Source organism: Erinaceus europaeus, chromosome 1 (assembly GCF_950295315.1).
Source record: "Erinaceus europaeus chromosome 1, mEriEur2.1, whole genome shotgun sequence".
Classification (NCBI taxonomy): domain Eukaryota; kingdom Metazoa; phylum Chordata; class Mammalia; order Eulipotyphla; family Erinaceidae; genus Erinaceus; species Erinaceus europaeus.
In genome coordinates, this window is record NC_080162.1 from 204,440,630 (window position 1) to 204,465,432 (window position 24,803).

Below are 24,803 nucleotides of genomic sequence, written 5' to 3' on the forward strand. Positions count from 1 at the left end.
TTCTCTGTGTAAGGGCAACTGACCAGTGGTAGATTTACACGAAAATCTGAGTGGATGGAAAAGAAAGAATTACAAAGGAAGAAATTAAGTCCTTTGTTTCTGGGACACAAGGCATAGCACACATTGCTCTGGTGAAGGTGTGCACGTTTGAAAGGAGCATCTAAAGCTATTCTTGCTCAAGGCAGACGGAGGGAGCAGAGTTTCCCATCAGGAGAGCAAAGCAAAGGACTGGCTTAGTAGCTGCTGAAGGAGGAGGGGGAAAAAAAGGTTCTTTGGGCTCCTGGAGACACCACTGAGAGCTGCGAAAGCGTCCAGGGCCTGACGTCATTGCCCATCAGCTGACCGTGTTCAAGGCCCGGGCTCGGTGGTGGCTGCAGCCAGCGGCAGCATTCTCGGTGGTGGCTGACTTGGCGGCCACCAAGGCTCGGAACTGCAGCGCTGCGCTTGCCTCAGGCCCCTGAACAGGAGTCCCCTTCTTATTCTGTCGCGGCCCCAGACAGCAGGTGCTCGCCTGAGCAGAGCAGAGCCAAGCAGAGCGCACTCGGAGGCTCTGCTTACAGCCACTTGGGAAGCCTGGCCGGCGGGAAACTCAGGATTTCTGAGTCTTCCCCATGGCCTCTTGGTCCATACTATAAGCAGGAAGAAACTTGGTGTGTGTACGAAGTATTCCAGGGATAGGTAGGGGACGCTCCCATTTTAATGACATGCCAGTCCCACCCCCGTCTAGATTGTAGTAGAGAGACCCTTGCAGGAAGCTGCCTGGATTTAAATTGGAGGCTTCTGGGGGATGTTGCTTTTATCCGGAAAGCTGCCTTTGCCAAAAGACTCCTGAGTGGGGAGGGCTGATAGGAGGCGCTCCAAAGCTTTGCGCGGGGGCTCTGGGAGCAGGTGGGCAAAGCGGCCTAGGTGGCCGGGCTGCTCACCTGCTGGGCACTGGAGCCCCTGCCTAGCGAGTCGGGGGGCGGCCGGCCGGAGAGCTGGACACCAGTGCTCAGGGTGTCATGGGGGGGTGGTTCTCGCCCCAACCCTCAGCACTTCAGCCGTCATCTTGCACTCGGGCCTTGGCGCTCGGGCGCCGAGGGATCTGGGGCGTTCTGGCCGGATCTGAATGGCAGATCCCAGCCACTCGCTGCACCCCACCCCATGTTCCGGGGGGCGTGGCTTGGCGTGGGGGCGGGCGCCTCATCCATCTGGCCAGTCTCCCCATTCCTCCGGTCTCTGGGTGCCCGCAGAGCGCTTCAGGGACCAGGGCGCGCTGCGCCTCCCGGGACTTGCACTCCCCACCCCCGCACCCCCCGAAGCTGCGGGATGCGCGCCGGCCGCCTCTGCTGCTCGCCCTGCCCTCCGCTGCGCAGGTGACTTTGGAGCCCTCCCCACTTTGCCCTGCTCGCATCTCCGCTTCTTCCCTGCTCCGGGGCCACCGAGTGTCTCCAAGCACCAGCTGAAGGCCAGGCTGGGGACTGCGCGCTGACATCCTTGGGAAGCACAGCTGAAAGGGGGTGACCTCGACTGGACGCCGCGACCCGGCCCTCCCCTTCCCCTCCCCCCAAGGGCTGCGTGTGGCCAGAGCCGGCGCTGCGGCGGGTCCTCGCTCCGCAGGTGGACACAGCGGGAGTCACGGTGCGCCCACTCCTCCAAATTAACTGTTGGGTTATCTGTGACTCCCGCCTTCCTGCGGGGCACCCCGCCACCTCTCCCGCCGCTCTTGCCCCCGCCTCCAGCCCCGCTCCGGCTGCCCATCCCGGGGTTGTGGAGTTCTCCCAAGGGCTCAGTGCCGGCCCCGGCGGCTAAGTTGGCGCCCATCTGCGCCCCGGGCAGGGCACCCTCGGCCAAGGCCCCCCACCCCCCGCAGCCGCCCCCGCGTGGGCGCCCCGAGCCCAGCGCCGCAGCCTGGACCCACGCGGCGCGCAGCCCCCGGGGCGCCCCTGGGAGAGCCAAGCCTGCGCCAAGACGCAGCGAAGAACCTGCGTGTGTCCCCCACCCACCCGCGCCAAGCCCCGAAGCCGGGGAGGCGGGTGCTGCGTGGCCCGGGGCTGGGCGGCCGCAGAGGACGGGTAGCCTGGGCGCCACGCACCCGAGCGGCGCGGTAGGACGCACGGCTCTGCGGCGGCCGGCCGGGAGCCTTGGGCCCCGGGGGCGCACGATGACCTGACGCGGGGAGGCGCTCCTGCCCGCACAGCCGGCCCGGAGAGGGCTCTCCGCCCCGCGCCTGCCAGGCCGCCTTCGGGGGGGTGCTCGGGGGCTGCGCGCCGCGGCCCCGGCCGGCGCCATGGAGCTCTCGGAGGTGCGCTGCCTCGGCGGCGGCCAGCAGCTCTACACCATCCACCGGACGCCCCCGGCCGGCGCGGGCGACAGCGGCTCCCGGCCGCAGCGGCTGCTGTGGCAGACGGCCGTGCGCCACATCACCGAGCAGCGCTTCGTCCTCGGGCACCGGGGCGGCGGAGGCAGGAGCTGCGGCAAAGCCCCGGAGCCCGCGGGCCGCCCGGCCGAGCGCGCCCGCCAGCGGCTGTCCGCCGACGCGGCGCGGCCCCTGTCCCCGCTGGGCCCCGGGGAGCCGGCGCTCGGCTCGGCCGGCGGCGCCAAAGTCTTCCCGGAACGCGGCGGCGGAGGCGGGGGCGACCTGGGCTTCCTGCACCTGGACTGCGCCCCCAGCAACTCGGATTTCTTCCTCAGTGGAGGCTACAGCTACCGAGGGGTCATTTTCCCCACTCTGCGCAACTCCTTCAAGTCCCGGGATCTGGAGCGCCTCTACCAGCGCTATTTCCTGGGCCAGAGGCGCAAATCCCAGGTGGTGATGAACGTGCTGGATGTGCTGACCAAACTCACCCTCTTGGTTCTGCACTTGAGCCTGGCTTCGGCCCCCATGGACCCACTCAAGGGCATCCTGCTAGGCTTCTTCACCGGCATCGAGGTGGTCATCTGCGCCTTGGTCGTGGTCAGAAAAGACACCACCTCCCACACCTACCTGCAGTACAGCGGTGTGGTCACCTGGGTGGCCATGACCACCCAGATCTTGGCAGCAGGCCTTGGCTATGGCCTCCTGGGCGACGGTATTGGCTATGTGCTATTCACACTCTTCGCCACCTACAGCATGTTGCCTCTGCCCCTCACCTGGGCCATCCTGGCAGGCCTGGCCACCTCATTGCTGCAGGTGATCCTCCAAGTGGTCATTCCCAGGCTGGCCGTCATTTCCATCAACCAGGTAACTCCTGTCTGCCCTGCTCCTCCCCCTCAACCCCTGCTGAGTTAAGTAGAGATCTCACTCTGAGAGGCAGGGTGTCTCACTCACTCTGAGCTCTGAGCCCTCTCCTCTAGCTGCCCTGAGCCTTACAGCCAAAAGGTCCCTGGGCTTCAAAGGGATTTACTCTCTCTCTCTCTCTCTCTCTCTCTCTCTCTCCCCACTAAGAGAAATTTGAAAGGAATGACCTCTAAAGTTTCTACCAACTGTAGCCTTCTGGTTGTCTGAGCAATTATTCTCTAACATGAGCTAAGAAATTGCTTTCTTTATGGTTCTTACTTCCCTAACGCCCCCCCCCCCCCCCCCCCCCCCCCCGCCACACACACACATGAGACAGGAGGAGAGAATTCCCACTCCAGTGGACAAGGTCACCCATTCCTTTACAGTTTTACCCGTAAGCGTCATAGCATGAAGGCATAAGAAACACTAGAATTCAGCATGAATTTCCATGGGTCTTTGGATCACAAATTCTCAGTTCTCAGAGGAATCAATATTTGCTAAGCACATACTAATTGCCTGTGATAGGTCCCCTACATGTGTTATCTCACCCGGTCCCTCAGGCAATGCTATAACACCTGCTTTATTTGTGAATTTTCACTGCCTTGGGAAGCTAACATGATACCTTCTCTTATTACAGGAATTGAGGCTGGCAGAGGGGGTGGCCTGGGCCAAGAATTCAGGTTCTGATTAATTGATCAGAATCACGTTGATATATCAGATATGAAATCTGTAGCTGCAGCCCATTCCCCATTTCTCCCCTCACCCTTCCCCATTAAATATGTTGTGCCTACGGGAACAAAATCACCATTGTTTGCGAAGAAGAATGTAGATACTTATCCTGTTGTCTGAATTCATTGAGACCAAGAGATGATGACAGCCCTGGCACTCGATTTGTCAAAGGTCTAGTAGGTAGCAGGTGAGTGAATTTGAGGGCTGCTCAATAAAAATGAGAGAAACACTTCAGATGAGTGTTTCCATATGGAAGTGTGATGGCAGTCGTCTTGGCAGGATATTGCTTTGTATGTTCCTGCTCTAGTCCCAGCCTGCATGCAGTTTTGTTCTGATGGGAGCTCAAAAACTTCTTCTCCGTCCCTGCAGTGGGCTTGAGTAGATGGTTCTTGTGGTGAGCGGGTGCCACAACTCCAAATTTTACTCAGGACTTTTATTGGAGTGGTAGCACCACTAGAGTACTTAGCCCATCATTGACCTTCTAGGTTTCTAGACAATTTGGGGTTTTCTCTTTTCTCAGATGACTGTTCACTTGTCCAGGGCACTTCACTGCTTGGCTGTTTTCATCTTACTTTTTGAAGTCTCATTCAGTAGAGTGAAGAATAGAGCACATGTCTATGATTGTCAAGAAGCATGAAATAGGGTGATGGGAGCTTACTTTGCTGTTATTGGCCAATAATGAATGTTTTCTTACAATCAGTACGAAGCTTTGTTGCCTCCATATGATTAAAAATTCAATTCAGATTGTATAAAAGTAAATTTACCCATACGTCTCAGTCCTGTTCACACATAAATGTGAACTTCAGTAAGGTACAAAATTATCACTTTCTTCCAAGAAGTCTCATTTCTCCCCCTAATTTATCTTATGTACCTAGACACTGGCAGATCTCTTTCCCCTTCTTGCCCATTTTTCCTCTTTCTCATTTTCTTCCTCCTCCTCCTCCTCCTCTTCACCTTACCTTAAAAAAAAAAAATCTATGAGTGTCTCACTTATGTGAAACATGATTAATTGTAATTTTCCTTTTCCTGTTTGGTCTTCATACACATTACTAAAAGATTTTATCATGTAAGTTAGGAATAGTATTTAGTTAGAATAACATATCCTGAGTGGCAAATGATGAATATCTTCAAATTTCTAAGTATAGAGATACTCTTCTTTCTTGCCAAATGAATCCAGAAAGTAAATTTTGGCTCCGCATTTGTTTAATACTCCACTCAAATACTACCAGATGGGAGAAAATTAAAAATAACCTTAACATGTCTTCCCACTTCCACCCATCATAAACATTCCTTCACAGTGAAAGCCAAACTCCCACTCCAGGCAAGCCAAGCTCATTCAAGTTTTTTTTTGTTTGCTTATTTGTTTGTTTGTTTGGGTTGGAAATGTGAATATATTATTTCCAAAATTGCATGGCTGCTGACCAGCCTCTGTGGGAAAGGCAGAAGCGCTCTCTCATTCCCTGAGGTGCTGAAAGGACTGTGTGACTTTGGCTACAAAATGTTTTCTTTTGGCGCCCTCTATAGGTTCAAGTTTCTTTCCTAGATCCTGTAAATACAATAACAATAAAGAAAATCGTAACTGTTCCATGACTTCTAGGTGGCTACTGTTGTGTTTTCCTTGTTGAATAGTATGCAAGGCATGCTTCAGACATGATAAATAGCGTCTAACAGCAACTGCAACAAAAGCTTCCTCTTTAGAACAGAGTATGTGATCATCTGTGAGAACTCTGTTCTTTCTCTAAATATGCTTCCTTCTCTTCTCCTCCTCAGATCCTAAACACACTATCCATTTCTCTGCTTTCCGAATATACCAGGTCTTCCCAACCCATCAGCCTTTGTGTCAACTGACAAGAACAATTTTTTTTTTTTTTTTTTTAACCAGAGCACTGATCAGCTCTGGCTTATGTTGGTGCGGGGGATTGAACCTGGGACTTTGGAGCCTTAGGCATGAGAGTCTTTTGCATAACCATTAGGCTATCTACCCCCGCCCACCAAGAACAAATTTTCCCAGATCTTCTTAAGACTAATAGATTTTCCCAACTTAAGACTCAGTTTGAATGCCGCTTCCTAGTGCATGACTTGTCTTATTTTCCCAGAAGCACACACACCATCTGAAATTTTCCATACCTTACATATAGATACTGTGTTTCTCCTCCTGCCCTCACAAGAAAACAATCTGAGGGCGAAGATGCTTCCATCTTTGAGCAGAGTGTTCTGCTTTGTCCTCGGCACTTTGAAAACTGCCAGCCATTTGGTAGCTGTGCAGAGAACACTAGATAAGACCATTTATTGCATAGGTGGTGACATGGTGGTGAAAGTTTTATATGGAGAGAAAGAGAGAAGAGAGAGAGAGTGTGTGTTACGGTTGTTGGAAAAGTAATAACACATTTTTTCATAGAAAGACAAAAAATGCTGTATGATATTTCTGGCAATCATCTGTGTGTGTACTAGGATACACTACATTTGTAAATATCTTACTTACAAATGAATGTCTACATACAGTATCACATTTGCTAATGAGAAACGGATGATATGATTTTTCATTCTGATTCCAGAGAAGAATTAGCACGCTCTGAGTAACTGTAAAGACACATCCTCAGAAGTGAGTCTGCTACGTGGTGAGAGCAGGATTCAAATCCATGCTTCATTGTCAACGCTTCTTCAGAAACCCTTCGGCAGTTATCCCTCATTACATAAGGCAGCAGTGCCCCATAGAGCACATGAATTAGCACTTAGCTAAGAGAAGCACAGGGAAGTCATGAGAGAGAAAAGGCTGAGAACAGGCTCTTTGCAGTGAGCTCAGCTGGATACAGATGTGTCAACTGAAGACCGTCAACACTAGCAGATTGTCTCTCTCTACTTTGATCTTGATTCTCATTTAGAGGATGCTTCACATTTAACTTAACAGTTTACAGGAGCAAGGGAACTGCACAAACTATTTTGCCAGGACACCTCTGTGGCTGTGTCCTCCCTCACCAAAAATACCATTTTCAGAAGTAACAAAGGATTCAATGACTATCTTTTCTTTGTTAGAGCTCTGTGTTTCTGCTTTTTCAATTTCTTTGCTCTTTAAAGAAATTATATCTGTGCTTTGACAGGGAAACCAGACCACAGATCTCTGCAGATGTCCTATGTGAAGAGACAAAACCTTGAAGTGATTTAAATTACCATGTGCTTTCCATTACGCTTATAAATTAAAATCAGGGGTGGGGGTGGGGAGAGACCATCATGAAGCTTCTTGCCACCAGCAACGAGGAAGTTCCTGTTATCTATTTTTTTATTTTTATTTTTTAACTAGAGCACTGTTCAGCTCTGGTTTATGGTGGTATGGGGGATTCTGGGACTTTGGAGCCTCAGGCATGAGAGTCTGTTTGCATAACCATTATGCTATCCACCCTCTGCCCGGAAGTTCCTATTTTTAAACATTATCTTCTTTTTTTTTTAATTAAAAAAAATTTTTTTTATTAATTTTATTTTTGAGAGAGAGAGAAACACCAGAGCACTGCTCAGCTCAGGCTTATGGTGGTGCTGGGGATTGAACCTGGGACTTCAGAGCCTCAGGTATGAGAGTCTGTTTGCATAACCATTATGCTGTCTCCCCCGCCCCATTAACTTCTTTTTTTGTTCTCTCCACTCAGAGAGCCTTTACACTAAATTTATAGGTTTGCCACTCACAGAGATAGGTGTAGTGAGCAGCTCTTAACCACCGTTACATCTTCTGCATCCTAAGTAGCACTGGAAATACCCAGGAAACTTTAGAAGGGTCAAAGATTATTTCACAGGTTTTTTTGTTGGTTGGTTAGTTGGTTGGTTTTTTCCTCATAGTTTTTACCCTGACGAAACTCATCTGTAGCTAACTGAAAGATGGCAGTTTTTCTCCCACTGGACTGACTACCTTCCCCATTTCAAGTGGACTCAGCTTTATGTTTACTGTTCAAACCAGTGAAGGAAGTCGCTTTGTCCAGACCCGCTCTGTGACACGTATCTCCCCATATTTCACGTGAATTGTTTACCCTTTGAGTGCAAGTTACCCATCCGAAATTTCATTATGAAATGACATGTGTATAAAATACTCATGGCAGGGCAGGTAAACTGTAAGCACTGTTTCTACAATTCACAACTGATTCTGTCTTAGTTGCTGGTGACAGTCATGTGGGCTACCATAGCTTCAGAACTCTCATTCTTCAGCTCATTAATGATAAGATGATGAAGATCATTCTAGTTCTTGCAAAAACAAAAGGGTTGAAATATTGAATCCAAGGATAGCTGCAGAATCCTTTCCTCTTGGGGACTTTGAAATGTTACAGTGGTGGCTAATTAGTCTCCCATACCTCTTGGTGAGGCAGGTAAGTGACCTTGTCAGAGCATAGGTGATTTCTTCAAGATAATGCTAAGATAAAGGCAAGCAGCTATGCAAATCAGGATGTGTTAGCATTCAAGGTCAAGCCGTCAGATCTGAATTTTCCCAGGCAACACTTTCTTTTCTCTCTTACACACATGCCATCAAACAGCAGAGATTAAAAGGCAGGATGTGGTGACTGAATCATGAACACGCAACTTGCCTAATAAGAGCATTTTGTTTAAATTCATTTTCAACTGAGGAATTTCCAGTAGAAACTGTTTATGCTCTAAGAAGCATAAACATCTCACACCTCCTTCAATTATGTTTTTGTCCACATACCACCAAAGTGCCACCTCTCTCCATGACAGAACAGGACAGCACCCCTCCCCTCCCCTCCCGCCCAGTCCCCCTTTCCCTCTAGGAACCTCAGCTCTAAAATTTGAGATTAAGACTAGAAACAACAAATGTTGAGGATATGGAGATAAGAGGAACTTTCAGAATTTAGCCTTTAAAAAGTTTTTTTTTGGGGGGTGGGGTGGGGAATATATTGTTTATATTTTGTAAAATGGTCATGTGTTCTCTGAGCAGGTGGGGGTAAGGAGAGAAACGGACTTTGCAAGTGATTTTATTTCTTATTTATTTTTATTTAGAGAGACGTTAATGTACCTTTCTAACCATGGAAAAGACTGGCTTCGTAGTAAAGATCAGGAGAATATAACGGAATAAGGGAATCCTCCCTCATTTTTAATATTCAACTATGAATGTATAATCCTAAATGTCCTTTGAGTCTGTGAGGTAAAAACCCAAAGAGATCTGTTTGACTGCTTAATGTGCTGTAACATGTGTCTTGCAATCTAAATCACTCCAATTTGGTAGCTGGTACCAAGAATACTCACTTGACAGCACATGAATGAATGTCCTTCAGCTGGGACTGGCCTCCCCACTGAAAGCCCCTCATTACATGTGGTGTGCATTCTGGACTCTTAATACCTCCATTACCTGCGCATTTTCCTGCAATACATTTATGTAGACATTTAACAAAGGACTACAAGGCCCTGGCATGGATAAAAAATGATGTTCAAAAACAGATTCCAGTGTCGACATTCCTAAGCTGTTCTTCTGAACACCGGGAAATAAAAACATTCTCTTGCTTTTGAAAAGTATTTATTTCTTTACCTATCTAATTCCTCCATCTTTCTTTTCTTGTTTTCTTTTTATTGTTGTTATTTTTTTTTGTTTTTTTTTTTTGCCTCCAGGGTTATATCTGGGGCTCAGTGCTAACACAATGAGTCCACTGCTCCTGTGGCCACTTTCTCCATCATTTTATTGGACAGGACAGAGATAAATTGAGAGAGGAAGGGGAGATAGAGAGGGAGAGAGACAGAGAGACACCGGCAACCATGCTTCACTGCTTATGAAATGTCCCCCCTTGCAGGTGGTGGCACATCAGGTAAAGTGCTCATAGTACTAAGCATGTGGCCCTGTGCAAGGAGCCGGGTTCAAGTGCCGGGTTCAGCATCTTGTTTGCTTTCTTTTTTTATGTGACAGAGAGTAGGTGTTGCAAAAGATCTTTACAAGGACAGCTGCTATGACCGATGAAATCCCACCAGCCCTGGCCTATTCTTACCTTTGCTCTGGAGTTACAAATATGTTGTGTGTCTGTTTATTTAGAGAAAGCTGTAAATGGATTGTGTTGTGTGTGTTTGCAAGAATGAATTATGAATTTGCTTTCCATCATATCCGGGAATGTCACCTGACTAGCATCAGTGGGTCAGCATAATTAGATTAGACCTGGGGAAGGCAGGGAAGGCTACTTCCGGAGCAACTGCAGCAATGTTGGGCTGAATAGGTCACATGCTTTAGTCGTATTTATACCTGGATGGTAGATGACTTTTTTTTTAAAAAAATATTTATTTTCCCTTTTGTTGCCATTGTTTTTTTATTGTTGTTATCCATGTCGTCGTTGTTGGATAGGACAGAGAGAAATGGAGAGAGCAGGGGAAGACAGGGGTGGGAGGAGGGGAGATGGACAGACACCCGCAGACCTGTTTCACCACCTGTGAAGCGATCCCCCTGCAGGTGGGGAGCCAGGGGCTCGAACCCAGGTCCTTAAACAGGTTATTACGTTTCTCACCACATGTGCTTAACCAGCTGCGCTACCACCCAACTTCTTGTAGAGGACTTTTTAAAAGCTAGTAAAAATGAGTGAAACTGAACGTTATAGGGAAAGGTTGATTTGTTTAAAAGTATACCCCAAATTCAGTGCTTCTGGCAAAGTGCAATCAAAGGACACTACTCTGTTCATGTGATATGACACTTCACAGTTGCCTAAATATTTCCCAGGATGTTAATGTATTCACTTCACAAGTGTTCTGATTTTACCCTACATGTGTTCCTTTTCTGAGCATAGGAGACTCTTGAAATATCCCTTTCATTTTTGTTTTGTTTTTAATTAAAATACTGCTCAGCTCTGGCCTACTAGAGAAATATAGAAACAGGCTGGGGGTATAGATAGACCTGCCAGTGCCCACATCCAGCGGAGAAGCAATTACAGAAACCAGTACTCCTACCTTCTGCACTCCAAAAGCTACCTTGATGAGAGGGCTCTGAACTCCAGCTCCATCAGCACCCAGAGAGGGAAATATGCAGGTAGTAAAGTTGTGATGAGTGGCTTGGCAGGGAAGAGAGGATTGAATCAGGAAGAAAAAGCGGGCAATTATAAACAAATGTGCACAGATAGTTAGTTTTAGAGATGATAGTTGGCCCATGTCTACAACCTTAGGGGAATTGCAGTGGCTAGCTGTGGGGAGACTGAAGACTCAGAACTCTGGTAATGGAAATGGGGTAGATTTATACCCCTGTTGGCATGTAATTTTGACAATCAATATTAAATCACAAATGGTTTTTTTAAAGAATAAATAAATAAAACACTCCTCAGCTCTGGCTTTTGGTGGTGGTGGAGACTGAACCTGAGGAATCTGATGACTCAGGCATGAAAAGCTGTTTTACATAACCACTATGTTATCTCCTCAGGCCAAAACATTCCTTTTAAACCTTTATTTTCACCAGCAAACAGGCACAGTATTGGTTCCCTGAGCAAACAACAAGTCCATCATATGCAGTTGGACAGTTTGTCAGTCCAGCTGACATATTACCTTTGAAATACATTTCTTTTTTTTTTTTTCCTCCAGGGTTATTGCTGGGCTTGGTGCCTGCACCATGAATCCACCGCTCCTGGAGGCCATTTTTTCCCCTTTTGTTGCCCTTGTTGTTGTAGCCTCATTGTGGTTATTATTATTGCCATTGTTGATGTTGTTTGTTGTTGGATAGGACAGAGAGAAATGGAGAGAGGAGGGGAAGACAGAGAGGGGGAGAGAAAGATAGGCACTTGCAGACCTGCTTCACCGCCTGTGAAGCGACTCCCCTGCAGGTGGAGAGCCTGGGGCTCGAACCGACATCCTTATGCTGGTCCTTACGCTTTGCGCCACATGCGCTTAACCCTCTGCGCCACCGCCCGACCCCCTGAAATACATTTCTAACTTTCTCTGAGTTTGAAATCAAGGTAACAGACACTGATGGTTGGTGTATTTCTGTAACGTTTATATGCATGTCCCTACCTCAGTTGGCAAGAGAATGAGTTCTGCAAATAATCTAGCCCCTGGCATTTCCCTGGGACTTGGGGAGCAGAATGCTGCTTTGCCCAGCCAGCCAAAACAGCAGTGGAAACAACTACAGTCAGCCCTGTGCTTCCCCAGGAAATGTAATTGGATTTACACACTCAAATTATATCATGTGCTGTTTATGAAAGACTATTTTAAGAAGGCAGGTCACTTAAGCAGCACTTCAGAAGCCAGCTTCTCTCACTGCAAGATTTTTCATTCAGCCCTGCGGGGTGGAAGAGAAAAAATGCAAAGTAGATTGATTAACCACTGTGGTGCCAGGCATCCTGAGGGGTGCCAAGCTCCAGATTGGTGGGCATCAAAACAGTCCCCCAGTGAATATGAAGATGGGGCCACCTTCTCAAGCCAGGAGCCAAGGTTCTGTGGTCCCATGTCCAGTAGACCTGCAAACCTTTAGCTGAGTTTAGATTAGGAGTGGACTTTCAGCACACATAAGATTTGATGTTTGAATTCAATTTCATCAATCATTTTTGCAAGATTGCTTTTGGTGTGTGCAATACCATACACACACCTTTGCTCTTGGGGCTTTCTATTCCTTCCATATGTGTCCCTATTCCTTCCATATGTGTCCCTAAATCCGGGTATTACTAAAGATCTCTGAAGCACAATTTTCTCCCTAAATTAGGAAAAAAAAATTCAAATTGATAACATGAGCTAGATAAAAATTAATCTTAGTTCTTTTTTTAATAACATTAAAAACAAAGCGGTCCTTTTAGACAAGATGCATACCAGCATCAAAATGGTCACGTGAAGCAAGGCCCGTAACCACTTGGTTCTGTAAACAATGTATCCCAGTGCTCTGCCAGCTCCTTTTCCAGTCGGCTGGACTAAAGCACTTCAGGATATTTTCTTCTGTGTTTGTAATTATATGCTGATTAAACAACTGCTTATAAAATAGAAATGGACAAGGGTTTATGAATGCATAGTCAAAATATATGTATTATCTTCATTGAGAATATTGAAAGGAAAAGAGTGGCATAAAAATTTGAGCAAGACAACAGCTAACAAGAGCACAGATATCTGAGAATAAAAGGGATGGAGAAGGGAAATACTGAGGGGTCCAGAGATGTTTGGGGCTACTGCTGAGACAAAGAGAGGTGTTTGTTTGTTGTTGTTGTTGTTTTTATTTATTTTTAATTTTTTGTTTATAAAAAGGAAACATTGACAAAACCATAGGATAAGAGGGGTACAACTGCACAATTCCCACCATCAGATCTCCGTATTCCATCCCCTCCCCTGATAGCTTTCCTATTCTTTATCCCTCTGGGAGTATGGACTCAAGGTCACTGTGGGATGCAGAAGGTGGAAGGTCTGGCTTCTATAATTGCTTCCCTGCTGAACATGGGTGTTGACAGGTCGATCCATACTCCCAGCATGTCAAAGAGAGGTGTTTTATGCATGTGCTTCACCTAGCTAGGGTAAAGGCCAATGGATGACTGCTGAAAGTTCTCTCACCAAAAGGTGAGACTTTACAACAAGCGGAACTGCCTATGGGGCTTCTTTTTGAAATGCTAAATTCCTTGTCCTAAGGACTCATCAAGGCAAGACTCCATCAGGGATTGCACCGAGGAGAATCCACTGCAGAGATATTTTTTTCTTCAAGGTCAGTTGAAAGCCACTGTCTAGATCTCCGAGCCATTGCATCTGTTCTGTGGGCTTGAAAAGGGAGAAAGGCAGAGTTGTGGTCAAAGTGGCATAAAGATAGTTGCCAATGAAGTCTGTTGACCTTTAAGGAACTCATCTGAAACACCTGGCCAGTTAGGCTTGCTTATGTTTCAGGGACAAGTATTGTGACAAGTGGTCACTCCATTAGTCAGAGGGAATGTCAGAAAAATAAATGAACGTATTCTTCCTCAGAAGAAATTTAAATTGTGTTAAAAAGAAGAGGAGAAAGAGGACTCTGTCAGCGAACTGATCTACAAATATAAGGGGACTGCCTGTTGGGTTATCGGTTCAGTCACACACCCACATCCTAAGGTAAGGATGCTGACTGATAACGTTAGTGGATTTGGAGAGGGAGTGCATGACTGTGCTATAAAAATGCCGAGGCTTGGACCCACCTCTGAGAACACATCTGGAATGCAGCTTTCAGTGCATGTTTTAGACAAATGCAGGTCTCAGGGTCTTTATGCTACAGACTAGGATTGCATGGAAAATCAAAATTGCACTGGATTTATTTGATGAGTCGCATGACAGGGAATGTCAGTTTCTAGAACAAATTGGAGGTGGGCAGGGATCTTCCTTCTTACTCAAGAGTACTGAAGGGACTTGGGAAAGGCTTATGTAAGCATTGCTTTATCACAGCTTAAGTGCATCTCATGCAAAGACGGGGTGAAAGGGAACACCTGTCTCGTGCTATGGAGGGCCGCCCTGTCTGCTGCTCTAGGAACCCCTGCTCTGGGTTTGTAGGTTAAAACCTCAGTATCTGTGTGGAAGGTCCAGGTAATTCATTTCCCCTTAGAGCAGGTAGAACTGGAAGCTGGGTAAGGCTCAGTCTTCTGGACTTACTGCTGTAGCTTGCACTTGTGGGTGTCTTATCAGTGCAGTGCCAGCAGGTGTCTATCAGTGCAGTGCCAGCGGGTGTGTATCAGTGCAGTGCCAGCGGGTGTGCATCAGTGCAGTGCCAGCGGGTGTCTATCAGTGCAGTGCCAGCAGGTGTCTATCAGTGCAGTGCCAGCGGGTGTCTATCAGTGCAGTGCCAGCGGGTGTCTATCAGTGGAGTGCCAGCGGGTGTCTATCAGTGCAGTGCCAGCGGGTGTCTATCAGTGCAGTGCCAGCGGGTGTCTATCAGTGCAGTGCCAGCGGGTGTCTATCAGTGGAGTGCCAGCGGGTGTCTATCAGTGCAGTGCCAGCGGGTGTCTATCAGTGGAGTGCCAGCGGGTGTCTATCAGTGCAGTGCCAGCGGGTGTCTATCAGTGCAGTGCCAGCGGGTGTCTATCAGTGGAGTGCCAGCGGGTGTCTATCAGTGCAGTGCCAGCGGGTGTCTATCAGTGCAGTGCCAGCGGGTGTCTATCAGTGCAGTGCCAGCGGGTGTCTATCAGTGCAGTGCCAGCGGGTGTCTATCAGTGCAGTGCCAGCGGGTGTCTATCAGTGCAGTGCCAGCGGGTGTCTATCAGTGCAGTGCCAGCAGGCTGTGAGCGCCCTCTACCTGGGTCAAGACTTGTGCCACGTCCATCTTTATGTCTTTTGCACCCAGAACAGTGTTTTGCACACTTTGAGTACTGTATTTTTAACTGGATGGAATGAATCAACCTTACATGACCATCTCCTTTCTGACCACCCCGTGGACATGTGTATGTACAGTCATTAACAGGGAATGAGAAACCAGTGAGAGAGAGGGAAAAATCAATTTCTCTGACCAATACAGGTAAAAATTTACCAAGAGATACTCTATGAGGACGCACCTTGTGCAGAAAATGCCAGACAGGGACATTGGCTAGACAAGTATGTGTTAAAGAATTTATGGTAGATAATATTGTGAGGGGGCCGGGCGGTGGCACACCTGGTTCAACTCGTGTAATACTAAGTGCAAGGACTCATGCAAGGATTTGTGCTTGAGCCCCCCAGTTCCCTCCTTCAGGGGAAATACTTCACAAGGGGTAAAGCAGGTCTGTAGGTGTCTTTCTCTCTCCCTATCTCCCCCTCCTCTCTCAATTTCTCTCTCTGTCCTAGCCAGTAAAATAATAAAATAAAAAAAAAGGCCACCAGGAGCAGTGGATTCATAGTGTTAGCACTTCTTCTTCTTCTAGCATTTGCCCTTCTTCCGTAGCCAGTCAACAGGTCAGGTTGAAAGCTGTCAGGAGCTGCTTGTTGCTGGCTTTGAAAGTGACTGGGATCCATGTGGATTCAGTTGGCTAGGAAGGATCGTCAGTTTCCCCAATGAATGGGTACTCATGGGATGCACCACGAGAAGGTTGATAGCACTCAGTCTCAGCGATAAGCCTGGAAGCCAAAAAATAAGAAGAAGAAGAAGGAGAAGAAGAAGAAGAAGAAGAAGAAGAAGAAGAAGAGGAAGAGGAAGAGGAAGAGGAAGAGGAAGAGGAAGAAGAAGAAGAAGAAGAAGAAGGAGAAGGAGAAGGAGAAGGAGAAGGAGAAGGAGAAGGAGAAGGAGAAGTAGAAGAAGAAGAAAGAAAGAAGGAAAAGAAATAATATTGTGGAACATCTGTGCAATTGTCCAGATAATTTAAGTTTGGGTGGAGGTGGAGGGAAGAACAAGGAGAAAGTATGAATGTAAAATATTTGTCACTCCATGCACATTTTACGCTAGCAGGGCTTGTCTGCATGAAATAGAATCCTGGTATTACTGTGGGTTCATTTCTATGTTGACTTCCTTCTTAGTTTTCAGCAACCTGAATTTAAATTCTAATGTTAACCCTCAGCTCGGGTTTTCTTTGCTGTGTCATATACATCTTCAGTTACCTAGGTTTTCCTACCTTTGGGCTGCTATTGACTATTTCACCTCTGACCTGATACAGCTGCCCCAGTGGGCAAGAGCTGTTTACATTTTCAAACCTTATGCCTGGCAATCATGTTAGGTCTACTTGACATCTGAGAGGAGTGTGTGTAGTAAAACTGGTTGACTTTGGTGAGGATAATAAACTGGCTAGTTGTTTGATTTGCACTTACCATAGCTCCAAACTTATCACATGAAGACCTGCAGGGGTGGGGAAAGTCTGGCCCACTGAATCACTGGGTCTGACACTCCCCAGACAACCACAGTTGGGACATGGATTTCAGTGAATCCTAAGAGCTTTTTTCATAGCAACACTAATTGCTTTTTTTTTTTTAATTTAACGATGGACAAGTCAGTTGGATAAGAAGGGTACAATCCTATACAATTCCCACAACCAGAGTTCTCCATTCCACCCCTTCCATTGGAAGCCTCCCTATTCTTTTTTTTTTTTAAGATTTAAAAAAATATTTATTCTCTTTTGTTGTCCTTGTTATTTTAATGCTGTAGTTATTATTGCTGTTATTTATGTCATCGTTGTTAGATAGGATAGAGAGAAATGGAGAGAGGAAGGGAAGACAGAGAGGGGGAGAGAAAGATAGACACCTGCAGACCTGCTTCACCACCTGTGAAGCGACTCCCCTGCAGGTGGGGAGCTGGAGGCTCAAACTGGGATCTTTACGCTGGTCCTTGCACTTCTTGCCATGGGTGCTTAACCAGCTGCTCTATCGCCCAACTCCCTCTTTTTTAAATATTTATTTATTCCCTTTTGTTGCCCTTGTTGTTTTATTGTTGTTGTTGTTGGACAGGACAGAGTGAAATGGAGAGAGGAGAGGAAGACAGAGAAGGGGAGAGAAAGATAGACACCTGCAGACCTGCTTCACCGCCTGTGAAGCGACTCCCCTGCAGTTGGAGAGCTGGGTATTCGAACCTGGATCTTTACACTGGTCCTTGCGCTTAACCTGCTGCACTACTACCCAACTCCCAAGCTTCCATATTCTTTACCCTTCTGGGAGTATAGGATCATTATGGGATGCAGAAGGTAGAAGGTCTGGCTTCTGTAAATGCTTCTCCCATGGACATGCGCATTGGCAGGTCTATCCATATTCCCAAAGTGCTAATTTTTAAGTTGATAATTTTGTATGATCCACAAACGATTCATAAAAATCCAGATGGTTTCTGGTAGAAACAATAACAACAACAACAACAACACCCCCCACCGCTACCCTAATGGGATCAATCTATCTGTAGATTGCTTTTAAAGAAAAGTGACTTCAGATGTTGAAACCCAACACAGAAAGCAGTGTGGGTGGTTCAAAAAGGCTGCTAAGTCCGGTGTTCAGTTCTGCGATACATTACCCAACTTAGTTTACATTTCTACTGCCAACTATACCAGGAAACAAAATCAGAATCTATAAGAGCAAGCGTGTTTTCTCCTATGTTCAATGTTGAATTCTCACCATTCCTTGGATGAGTATTTCTCATCTATTGCTGGTGGGCAGCTCATTTGAAGATGGATTCAGGACCCCAGTGTTTGTTTTCCCCTTCTCTCTGGAAGAGATAGCTCATGTCTCTCACCCAATAAGCAATGACATCTTGAAAAGTTCTTGAGATGCAGCCTGATCCATTCCAGCCAGAGAGGAAATGTGAACTGTGCCAGTGGACAGCTAGAACTATTTCTGAAATCATATGAATACATTTCCTTAAAATATATAGAAGCCATAAATTCTCATTCTATTTTTGCCATGATTTTTTTTTTCCTCTGTGCTTCTGGCAAAACAGCTTTGGCTTCCTCAGAATTAGTAGAGTTCTACCTTTTTATTTTAATAAGCACCAGAGAAAAATAAAGGATTGTGATGGCCTTCACAAAGATCTAGACTGAGTTATATATGCCTTCTTTTCTCTTCTACCTGTCTGTCATGCTACAGACTGCACTGTTCTCTGCCTCCACGTCTTTCTGGCAAGTTGGGTTGTAAACTTCTAAAATACAAGCATTGTACCTGAGATATGGTTGTGTTCCCTGACATAATTTAATGTCAGCCAAATGCTCTTTATTCTCAGATACCTTTAGGCTTGCCTTTGAAGCCATTTTTTTTAAAATCAGGGCTCCTTAACTTTCCAACCCATAGTACCTCCTTCTACATATCTCCCCAGGGCAATCTAATAACTGAGTGTCTCCGTCCTTCTCACTCCAAGTCTATATCTCCAGCCAGTTCTCTCTGCTCATGTGGAGGCCAGGTTGTCTAGTGGCCTGATGGAAATCTCCACTTGATTCCTATAGAAATCTCAGTCATCAAGTCCACATTCACCTCCCTCTCACTCAACATCTATGTGTAATCCTGATTTTTTAAAATTTATTTTCCCTTTTTGTTGCCCTTGTTTTTCATTGTTGATGTAGTTATTGTTATTGTAGTTGATGTCATCATTGTTGGATAGGACAGAGAGAAATGGAGAGAGAAGGGAAAGACAGAGAGGGGGAGAGAAACATAGACACCTGCAGACCTGCTTCACCGCCTGTGAAGTGACCTCCCTACAGGTGTGAAGCTGGGGGCTCAAACTGCAGGTTCTTGCGCTTCTTGCCATGTGCGTTTAACCCGCTGTGCTACTGCCCGGCTCCCAGTCCTGATGGTTTTATCTGCCAACGGTGGTATGTGTCCACAGCTCTTCATCCTACTCTTTCTTTTCTAGGAGAGTCCTTGATCTCTCACCTCATAGGATGTGCTCTTCCAAGTCATACTCAGACACCCTCCCACATTCTCCCAAATGTTAGTAATTCTGCTGGATACTATCTTTTTAAATGTTTATTTCTTTTCCTAGTGATGCCAAGTGGAGCTTTTCTTGCCTCAAAGGGCAAGGCCTAGCAGGGGAAAGGGCATTTCTTGCCTCTGGGAACGCTTCATGCCTCTGGGGGCATCTCTTGCCTCAAAGGGCGTTTCCTGCCTCTGTGGGCATCTCTTGCCTCTTGGGGCGCTTCATGCCTCTGTGGGCATAACCTAATAAGGAGGGGGAGTTTTCTGCCTCTGGGACAGAGCCTGCAGGCGAGGGGACATGGTCTATAAAGTCTCAAGGCAATTGGCTGAAGTTAGTCTTTGAGAAACACAGCTGTGTGTACCAGTAAGTCCGATGGAGGTGTCAGTCCAAAGTAGCTGACCACAGAAGAAAATGCCGGAGGATGAAACGCTGCACGTCTGTCTCGATGGGGAATGTTGGCCACCAGAATTCTGCTTTTCTGTAGAGAGTGAGCTTTCGAGTCTGTGAATCTGTTTCTTCAGGTCGTGCCAGGTCACATTATTGGTTTCCGGGGGCGATGTCAGAGAACAGGGGTCCAAATGGATTTCCGGGAATTCCATTTGAGTAGATGCTTTTTCATGTGAAGACTTGACAGCTGAAATTCACTTACTTGTCAAACAAAACTTGTAGCAGATTAGAAGTTTACTATCATTGATAACTCCATTATAATTGGAAGTCCTTTCTAGTATCATTTCAAGGTTGTTAAAACACTTTAAACTCAATAAAATGTGGAAAGGTAAACAGAAGAACCACAGTTAAAAGCCTCAGGCATGAGAATTATTAACATAATCATTGCACTATCTGCCCCACCCATAACTCATACGGTTTCCAGGATTAAACGTTTCAGATTCATGTCAAGACGTAAAAGAGAAATCAAAGGAGGAAAAAAATCAATTTTTTGCATTGTTTCTGGATGTCTCTAGAAATCATGGCTGTGTCCAGCATTTTTTTTTTAAGTCAATGTCAAACAAAAATTCAGTCATTCAAATCATTCTCTTATGAAACGCAACTTGAACCAGATTATCAAGATCTCACCATGTAGGATTAAGAATCCCCGGAGGGCGACCTAGTCCAAAAAGGTCCTCGAAATTCCATTTAGGGTGTTTCTGACTGTTTCTGCTGGATTGCTTCAGGCACCCATTTTTAAAAGCGTCTTCCCATTGAAGAAAGAATCCAATCAGGAGAGTAGAACTAACCACATGTCTCCATACTTGGGAACTGCCAGGGTACTGGAGAATGCTCTTCAAATTAGAGTAGTCCTTCTCCATGGGGAACATTCGAGAAGAAGTCCAGAAAGTCCCAGTGGAAATCCCCATGCATATCCCAAGGTCTGTGATTACGGTCATAAAGAACCAAATTGTGGCCCGGAGCAAAATGTAGTCCTTTTCCTCAGAAAACATGGGAGAGGGAATCCAGAAAGTCCAAGGAGAAATCTCCGTGCATCTTCCAAGCTCTATGATCCCGGTCATAAGAAACCAAAGTTCCCGGTGAGGGAACCGGAGTGTGGCCCAGAGTAAAATGTTCCAGAGACAGAGAAACTGTCTCATAATGAAACAGTAAAGGCTTTGGCAAACCTCTTCATAAGTAAAAGAGAAGACCATAGTGCATAGGTAGGCAAAGTCTTCACTTATCTGGGAGTTGCACAGGTCTGGCCCCACGTTGTGGCACCATATGTTGTTTTCGACGGGTTATGTTGTTTTCGCCGGGCTGGCTTCACGGGTGGGTAACAGACGACCAGGGACTCATAGTTGAGCTGTAGGCAGTATCTCTTTATTCATGCAGGACTCAGCACAATCTAAACCGAGCTAAGCTAAACTCAAGGTAAAGTACTCTAAAACTCACAATGCTGTCTTTATATATACTTGCCAAGTAGGGTGGAAACAGGGTGTGACATAGAGAGGGTGGAGAGAAAAGTGACTGGTGACAATCAGAGTGTGACAAGGAGAGGATCAGGGTGTGACAAGGAGGGGGGGTGGAGCAAAAACATATCATGAAACAGTGGGGATTGAACCAATGCCCTGGAGGGAGGTACTTGTTAACAGCGGTTATATAAATAGAATGAAGTGGTTATGTAAATAGAATAGTGTTAAGCAGGGGGGATTTAAACCAAATGAAACAGAAGGGGTCTCATGCATACCAACAAGAGAGCACGTGCCCTGGGAAAAAACACCACAACACTAGCCCAGCAGGGCAGGGCTCTGGGGAGGGGAGGTTTCAGGACACATTGGTGAAGTCGTCTGCCCGGGCAAGTCAGGATGGAATCATAGTAGCATCTGGAACTTGGTGACTAGAAAGCATTAAAATATAAAGCAGGACAAAATGTTTATTAAACAGGAACCAGAAAGTAGGACTAGAACAGCTACAAGTAGGGGCCTTATTGTGGAATCAAGCTAGGAAGTCAGTTTTAGAGATGTTCCGAGGAGCCTGTGGGGGTGGGCTTGAAATAGTGTCTGGGAAGATGGCGGCAGAGTTGAGAGTAGAACTAAGAAGTAAGATTAGGGCAGAGAGTTGCTCATGAACTTGAGTAAGACATATAAATGTAATTATTTGTTTACCACAATGATCTAACCTGGACCTCATAACTACTCCTAGTTAGTACAGGTACCTGTACAACTTCTGAGTCCCTGTCAGTCCGAGCTCACAGTCCATGGTCACAGCTGGGAACATTCTAGGCTGCATTCAGCTCAGGACCCATCTTCCTCAAGGGGCAGAAGAAGCTGATCCAGCCCCCTTCATAGTGAAGGTATGGTCTTGAGGAAGCCTGCAATCTGACTGATATTTTCTATGCTTGAATACCATCAATAGTTTCCTGTACACTTCATGCTGATTTATGCCTAAATATGTTTTCTTTATTTTTTTCTATTATCCCCCCCTTTTAATAGCCACTGGTTATAGGTAGGGCTCAGTGCAGACACTGTGAAGTCACAGCTCCTTGTGGCAATCTTTTACGTTCTCCTCCTCCTCTTCCTCTCTCTCCCCCTCCTCCTTCTCTTTCTCCCTTCCTTTGCTCTCCCCTCCTCTTTCTCTTCTTCCTCCTCTTCTTCTTCTACTTCCCCTCAACACCTCTGTCTCCCCCTCCTCTTCCTCTTCTTTTTCCTCCTTTTCTTCCTCTACTTCCCCTCAACACCTCCCCTTCCCCCTCCTCTTCCTCTTCCTCCTCTTCTTCTACTTCCTTCTCCCTCCCCTCCTCTTCCTCCTTCTCCCATTCTTCTTCTCCCATTCTTCTTCTCCCATTCTTCTTCTCCCATTCTTCTTCTTCTCCTTCTTCTTCTACTTCTTCTTCTTCTTCTTCTTCTTCTTCTTCTTCTTCTTCTTCTTCTTCTTCTTCTTCTTCTTCTTCTTCTTCTCCTCCTCCTCCTCCTCCTTCTCCTCCTCCTCCTCCTCCTCCTCCTTCTTCTTCTTCTCCTCCTTCTCCTCCTCCTTCTCTTCCTCCTTCTTCTCCTCCTCCTTCTCCTTCTCCTTCTTCTCCTCCTCCTTCTCCTCCTCCTTCTTCTTCTCCTTCTTCTTCTCCTCCTCCTTCTTCTTCTTCTTTTTCTCCTCCTCCTCCTTCTTCTTCTCCTCCTTCTCCTCCTCCTCCTTCTTCTTCTCCTCCTTCTCCTTCTCCTTCTTCTTCTTCTTCTCCTCCTCCTTCTCCTCCTCCTCCTTCTTCTTCTCCTTCTTCTTCTCCTCCTCCTTCTTCTTCTTCTTTTTCTCCTCCTCCTCCTCCTTCTTCTTCTTCTCCTCCTTCTCCTCCTCCTCCTTCCTCTTCTCCTCCTCCTTCTCCTTCTTCTTCTTCTTCTCCTCCTCCTCCTTCTTCTCCTCCTCCTCCTTCTCCTTCTCCTTCTTCTTCTTCTTTTTCTCCTCTTCCTCCTTCTCTTCCTCCCCCTCCTCCTCCCCCCTCCTCCTCCTTTTACTCCTCCTCTTTCTTCTTCTTCTTTCTTCTTTCTATTTTATTGCATAGGGTATGGAGAAATTAGGAGTGGCGGTGGAGAGAGAGAGGTAGACAGAGATGCGTGCAGACTTGTTTCACAGCTCATGAAGTTTTCCCCTTGCCAAAGAGCAGAGACAGGGACCCTGGTCCTTGTGCGCAGTAACCTCTGTGCTCAACTGGGTGGACCACAACCCAGTCCCTCCTGTATGTTTTCTAGGGCATTCCTAGCTTCTGTATCTTCCTTGTCTAGCAGTATTCACCCAGCTATCATAATCTCTTGGAAACTTCCTTTGTGCTTCTTCTTTCAAATAAGTGTGAGTTTAGGAGCTCTAGAATTCTTTTAATTCTTTTAATTTTGAATGTCTGAACTCACATTAACTGTTTAAACAAAAGAAGTGAGGAAGATGCCATAAAATTGAGCAAACAGTCATAAGTACATGTCTTTAGGAATGCTCACAGAGAAATCAGTGTGCCAGTCATCACAGTGAAGGATATGAATTCAGGCGGCTTGGAGTTGACCTGCCATTCTTCAATGTTATGAAGTCAGTGGGACCTTCATCAGTCTGTACCTCACTTTCTTCTGCTACAAAAGGGTAACAACAGCCGGGAAAGTCTATGGTGAAGTCAAATCATAAGACTAAAGTAAAGCACTTAGATTTAAGCTGAGTACATGGACTTAAACACAATCAACTTCGTTTTTATGATAACTAAATATTCAAAGTTGTCACTATCTTCTTTATTCTTCTCCCTTGAATGGTTCTTCCCAGTGTTTCACCAGGCTAAACTATAAGCAAGTTAAACTGGTGCTTGGACACTCTAGTAGGTAGTAGAGATAACTTGGAGGTCTCAGAGTGACAATTTGGGATTCTATGTTTTTAACAAGTGTTCAGGTGATAGATGCTTTCAGCCTTGTAGACCACAGTCCAGGAAGGAAGACTTTCAAATTAGCAGAGATTCCCAACTTTTCTGCAATAATTTTTACAACCTCCTACCAGGTGGAATTGGGTTGCTGCCTTTGGGTTCTCCCGTTTGCCTGTGCATTCTTCCTCTGTTTGATAGTTTATTCTTTTATGTAGTTTTTTTTTTTTTACTTACTCTACTTAATTAATTGCCTCCAGAGTTATTACTGAGGCTTGGTGTCTGCTCTACAAAATCACTGCGCTTGGTGGCTATTTTTTCCTTTTTTATCTTTTTATTTTTTGGATAATACAGAGAGAAATCAAGGGAGGAAGGGATAGTAGAGAGGGAGAGAAAAATAGACACCTGCAGATCTTCACCACCTGTGAAGTGACTGCCCCCCACCACTCCCTTCAGGTGGGGAGCCTGGGACTCATACCAGGATCCTTGAATAGATCCTATGCTTAGTTTTTTTTATGGTTGTTATTGATGTCATTGTTGTTAGATAGGACATAGAGAAATGGAGAGAGGAGGGGAAGGCAGAGAGGGGGAGACAAAGATAGACACCTGCAGACCTGCTTCACCGCCTGTGAAGCGACTCCCCTGAAGGTGGGGAGCCGGGGGCTCAAACTGGGATCTTTAAGCCGGTCCTTGGGCTTTGTGCCACCTGCGCTTAACCCGCTATACTACCGCCCCACTCCCCTTACACTTCATTCTATATGTGCTTGACTTGATGTGCCACTTCTCAGCCCCCTTATTTCTTTATA

At 46.3% G+C, this 24,803-nt stretch overlaps 1 protein-coding gene across 3 annotated transcripts in view; it reads left to right on the top strand.

The window, feature by feature from the left end:
- Positions 1-1,588: 1,588 nt before the first annotated feature.
- ADCY8 (adenylate cyclase 8) overlaps positions 1,589-24,803 on the top strand; it is a 270,953-nt gene continuing 247,738 nt past the window's right edge. For 2 of the 3 annotated variants that reach the window (XM_060201427.1, XM_060201435.1), the window contains exon 1: positions 2,068-3,202. In XM_060201427.1, coding sequence (XP_060057410.1) covers positions 2,270-3,202 — 933 coding nt within the window. In that variant the 5' untranslated portion in view covers positions 2,068-2,269. Of the gene's footprint in view, positions 3,203-24,803 lie in introns of all 3 variants that reach the window. The other variant, XM_060201421.1, reaches the window with a different exon arrangement.